This window comes from Dipteris shenzhenensis, chromosome 11, assembly GCF_047967505.1.
Source record: "Dipteris shenzhenensis isolate YYH24624 ecotype China chromosome 11, Dip_SZ_1.0, whole genome shotgun sequence".
Taxonomy (NCBI): domain Eukaryota; kingdom Viridiplantae; phylum Streptophyta; class Polypodiopsida; order Gleicheniales; family Dipteridaceae; genus Dipteris; species Dipteris shenzhenensis.
The window spans coordinates 22,657,412-22,662,685 of record NC_141606.1 but is presented as its reverse complement, the minus strand read 5'-3'; the positions used below and the strand labels follow the sequence as shown (position 1 = coordinate 22,662,685).

Genomic DNA, 5,274 nt, shown 5'->3' with positions numbered 1-5,274 from the left:
ACACAAAGCTTCTTTGAAAGTCTATGTGTGCAAAGAAAACTATTTTTATTAAAAAATCGATCTTTCCCGAGCGAGATCCCTACTTTTTCTCAAATCTAGCCTAAGTGCTTTCTAGAAATAAAGCCGTTGCCTTCTTTATTTTCTTAAAAATAAAACATTGGGAAAATAGCCTTGTTCGGAAGGCCCTATCTCCCAAACATGTGGAATCTAGAAATAGTCAATAGGACGACTTTAGACTATCTTTAAGTTCCCTACAACTTTGGTCTTCATATCTTTGTGTAATGACCGTGTTCTATTGTTTTATTCTTCAAAACTACGCCTTAGATTTGACACAAAAATCGAAGCATAAAAACTAGTCCAAAGTGCTTTCTCATCATCTTCAAACCATCATTTCACCATGCAAACAATTAAACCATGTACATTACAAAGCATGAAAACTGTAGCTTACTAGAAAGTCTGTTGTAACTCTTTCATACAAAATGTTTTCCAAAATGAATTGTTTTCCCATACATATTTGCATTTAAAAAAGGATCAATACAGATATTTAGTTAGTCAAATATACCAAAAATATGATGAGAGAACATAGAAACAAACTAGAGACAAAATAGAGTCCAGTAAGGTGTGGCCTCAGTAATGCCCACCTCCATCAGTAGCCCGGAGAGATTTGAGATTCGAACGCGGGTAGCGAATTGAGGTGGGCGAGTGGCCAACCGCCGAGAGGAGATCAAATTTGGTATACAATGCCCACCTCCATCAATTTGGAATGGGGGATACGAAGGGAGACACGGCTCTTTCTACAAACGCGTTGCAAACAATCATACACCACATTAACTATGATCTTCTTCCAAATGCTGGACTCCTCTACAGCCTCTACTGCACTGTTGCCCAACATATATGTCACCCCTGCCCCCCTCTCCTTCTTCACATACTCCACCTCTTCCTCACATGCCTCCTCCATCCTCTCATTTGCCTCTCTCTTCACCACTTTCTCACCATTGGAGCTCCCCTCACCCTCCTCCATTTCCCTTTTCATCACCTCCACCTTCACCTCCTCCCTCACAAACCCCTCCAAACTCCCCATCAATAGCTCCTCGAACTCCCCCGGTTCGCTCGGTGCATCCATGTACCCATACCTCACCACGCTCCGGTACATCCTATGCTCCTTGCTCCCCACCCTCCTCACTAGGAACCTCTCCTCAGGGGGCACTGTGGCCACTGGTAGATGCTTTACACATACAAACACGATCACTGAATGTAGAGCCCGGAGATTTTCTATGAAGTGGTCGAAGATGGGTGGCACTCCCTGCACCAGTTGCGTGTACATCAGGCCTATCCCTGGCACTCGATTAACCCCCGAGTGGGTCCCCAATTTGCTTAGTATTGAGCTTGTAGAGATTTTATTCTGAGCTTCGAATTTGTACTTCTCACTGCTGACATATTGCCACACTGACATGATCACGAGGAGAACCGATGCGAAGACCAGTGGAAGCCAGCCTCCTTGATCGAATTTGTACAGGTTGGCTGTCAGATAGACAATCTCAATAGACATGAAAACACCAAAGAAAGCCCCTACTAGGTAAATTTTTGTTTGCCATATCATTAGCATAATAAGGGTTAAGAGGCTTGTCGTTACGAGCATGACCGCTACAACAGCAATACCTGCATGTTAGCAATCTGTCATTAGCAATTTGTAGCTAACTATAACTTCCATTGGTTACAAGAAAGCACAAAATGAGGAGTACTAAGACAGTATTTACCATAAGCATTCCCTATCAATGTGGTGTTTTTAAAGGCGACCGTGACGATCACACACGCGATCATCAGGATCCAGTTGATCTCAGGAATATAGACTTGTCCTATGAATTCAGACGATGTGTGAATAACCTTCACCCGAGGAAAACAGCCGAGAGCCAAAGACTGCTCAACGATAGAAAATGTTGCCGATATCATAGCCTGACTTGCAATTATTGCAGCTGCAACGGCTACGACGAACATTGGCCAGAAAAGTGGACCTGCAAAAGGGGCAAGATGGAAATCTCGTGGCAATAAGCAACTTCCATGGCGGACGAGCTCTGCATGTTATTACAGAACGAGAGGAAGAGGAATTCGATCTTTTTGCCTGGAATGGATTTGTAAAATGTTTGACCGACATCGTCTGGGAACTTTAGTAAATACGCCGCCTGGCCAATGTATGCTGACAACAAGGAAGGATAAACAAGCCCAGTAAAGGCGATCTGCACCCAAATGCCATTTCATCAAATTATAAGTAGTTCATTAAGTTATGAGAATTGAGCTCCAAATCTAAGTATAACAATATGCTATATATGTGGGCAACCTGAACAGATCGCATGGAGAAATGTCCCAAGTCAGCAAACATGGCCTCCGTGCCTGCAAAATTTAGAGAGAAAATCGTTGATTATACGATCTTCGTATCTTCTTAAAAAAGCAATACCCATTCCGAAACTCGTTTGCTAAGCCAAGATTTTCCGACCTGTTATAGCAAGGACTATGCCGCCGAGAGATATCCAGCCCTGCTTTCCGTTGTTTTTGAAATATTTGTAGATGTAGTAAGGACTGAATGCGTGGAAAACGCTAGGGTCGTGCTTGACAATGTTGTAGATGCCGATGAGACCGATAAAGGCAAACCATATAAACACGCAGGGAGCAAACAAAAATCCCACTCTGTGAGTGCCAAAGCGCTGGACGCAGAACAATAGAACGAGGATCGCTACAGAGATGGCAACCACATGATCTGCACCATAATATTTGTGCAAGGCAAATACATTATTGAGCTTAACCAATGTTTGGCTCTTTTGTGAATGGATTTACAAATCTTATATAGAGTAGAGGATCTCGAAGGCAGGAGAGTTTGTCTCTTACGATTGCTCAAACGCGGATCTTTCGTCTGAATGCCATCCACTGCTGATAGCACTGCAAACAAAATACGTCATTCAAGGATTTCAATAGTGTGCTAAGTGCTTTTGTGTCTGAAGTCAGGACTCTTATAGATCAAAAAGAGATCGAGAGAGGTCAGAATCAAAGCCTCTCATCCGGGTTAACAGCAATTAAGGTTGCCAGTTTCTTTTAAGTGTGATCTTGGTCACGAACAGCTAGCTCTTGAAATGTACTCTTAAAGTTGAAGCAGTGTAGGTAGGAATTTTTTCAGAGGTATCGATTCCATCCTGAGTGGGATTTAGCTTGGTTTTGTTGGTAGCTAGTAGCTACTGGAATGGAAGCATGTCAGCTGTCATCTCCTTGGAAGAGTATCAAGTTGAAGTGAGGCTAGAGTTATTAAATCACATGAAATCAACATGCCGCTCAACTTGCAAGGAGAGTACCCGCCTGACAAGACCACAACGATTGAGCTGCAAAGATTGTCATAAAGAACGATTTGCTTCTTAGCCTGACAGGCCAACCTCTCGAAGGAAATAGCTGGAATTCAACTTCGGACTCTTTCGCGGAGGCTTATTATGGTAGCAAGGAAAGTCGGTATAGTTTGGCTCACCGGAAATAGCTGGTGTCAATACACCGTCTCCCAGCACTGCACATGTACCGAGCAGGGTGAGCAACAACAAGAGTTTCTTTGCTAACGGACTTCCTTCCAGTGCCTCCTTGATTTTTGCTCCTCTCACCGACTCCTTATTAGGAGTTTCCAGCCGATAGCCCGAGAGCGCTTCATCTTCGATCTGCTGGTTTTGAAGCTGACTGACCTTCGCATGTCGGCAAATCAGTGAATACAGAGCGAAAGTTCCGCCTGTCGCTCAGACAACCATAGAAGAGTTTTCCTGAAGGAATTAGAAGCGTAGAAAGCTTTGATCCCCACTATCTGTTGTAGCTTTGAGACGTATATGTTCTCACCGCCAGCTAAAAAAAGATACTACTTATTCAAGCGCTCAAGTGCAATGACAGATGGTCATTGAACTTGTAGAATGCGAAGGAAAAATCTTTGATGATTGCAAGAAGAACCCGGTATGTGCCTGAGATGCTGATTCCACTGGAAATAGAACAAGTACTTATTCAGGATAAACTTACCGTTGCCATAATCGTTGGCCCTGAGAACAATGAAGACGTATTTGATGAGTGGCACGAGAGTGAGAGTGTAAATTATGAGAGAGAGTGCGCCAAGCACATCCTCCTTTCCCGGTGAGTTACTAGGAAAGGTGCTGCTGTATACGTAGAGAGGCGAAGTGCCCACATCTCCATATATCACTCCAATGCTTTGAAATGCCAGTCGCAAAATTACGGCTGTCGAGTACGCCTGCAAAACCGTTGTTCGTGGCAAGTAAGTCCTCTAGCTTTGAAGCTTCAATCTCTATCACGTTTAATCGATTTGAAGCGAAATTCAAGCTTGATCGACTTGCCATGAGCTACAGGTTGGTTTGACCACGAGCTTGCCAAACCTCTGTCGGAGAAATTACGAAGTGGGTGGATTGTGAACTTACCGGCACACGAGCACCGTAGGAGTGCATGCCAGGGACGCGACTGGACTCCATATCCAAAGAGTCGACGCGGCGTACGTATCGTCTCCCGGCCTCATCATCATGAGGCGGAGGAGTGTCTTCCATAGGTGATGGACTGCGGATGATGCACAAGAATGACGTGGATTAATCAAAGAGTAGGGGGCACCTATATTCGACTATAGGATTCGATCAGGATGTAGATCGACGATGGAGGCTTGTATCAGGATCGATCAACTTTGTAGGAAAGCATCGAATCAAAGATCAGTCGGCATGGATAATCAAGGATCGATACTATTGCGGGAGGCACAATGGATCAAGCAGGATCTACAGGGCGACGGGATCTAACAGTGGATAGACGGAATCAAAGATGATTCGTGGACGCGTCGATACAGGAACTGAGGGGTGTAACAGTGGATGGATGGACGGAATCAAGATGATGCGTGAGCGTTCGCTAATCCGTCCATAGATGAATTGATCAAGGATCTACAGGACGACGGAGTTGTGAATCCGTCCATTGATGAATTGAACAACGGTGGATGGATGATTGATATAAATAAACAGATTGTTGGAAGGGACCGGGGGGATGAATTATTGTGCGAAATTATAAAAAAATGCAAGTGAACCTTCACTAGAAAACCTTGTAGCCTGTTTGTCAACTCCGCCGTGAACGGGTTGGTCAACTCCGCCCTGAACAGATTGAACAAAATTATCACATTGGGAAAATTTTCTCTCTTTCTATATATATATATATATATATATATGTAGGGAGGCAAAATGCAGAGGGAGGCTTCTCCTCAAAATGCAGATGGCTCGG

At 44.0% G+C, this 5,274-nt stretch overlaps 1 protein-coding gene across 1 annotated transcript; it reads right to left on the bottom strand.

The window, feature by feature from the left end:
• Nucleotides 1–637: 637 nt before the first annotated feature.
• LOC147896775 (potassium transporter 5-like) lies at nt 638–4,962 on the bottom strand. Its single transcript, XM_087381257.1, has 9 exons — nt 4,443–4,962; nt 4,033–4,258; nt 3,506–3,754; nt 2,881–2,931; nt 2,492–2,752; nt 2,336–2,388; nt 2,120–2,234; nt 1,758–2,012; nt 638–1,659 (listed from the first exon to the last, which is right to left on the bottom strand). Exons 1-9 carry the CDS (start codon nt 4,563–4,565, stop codon nt 725–727), a joined length of 2,268 nt encoding a protein of 755 aa, XP_087237383.1. The 5' UTR covers nt 4,566–4,962; the 3' UTR covers nt 638–724.
• Between the last annotated feature and the right edge of the window lie 312 nt (nt 4,963–5,274).

Coding starts and splice junctions, on each gene's coding strand:
- LOC147896775 (XM_087381257.1), bottom strand. CDS start 4,565: ATGGAAGACACTCCTCCGCCTCATGATGATGAGGCCGGGAGACGATAC. Junction 4,259..4,442: donor CCTACGGTGCTCGTGTGCCG/GTAAGTTCACAA, acceptor ACGGTTTTGCAG/GCGTACTCGACAGCCGTAAT. Junction 2,235..2,335: donor TCTCCATGCGATCTGTTCAG/GTTGCCCACATA, acceptor ATTTGGGTGCAG/ATCGCCTTTACTGGGCTTGT.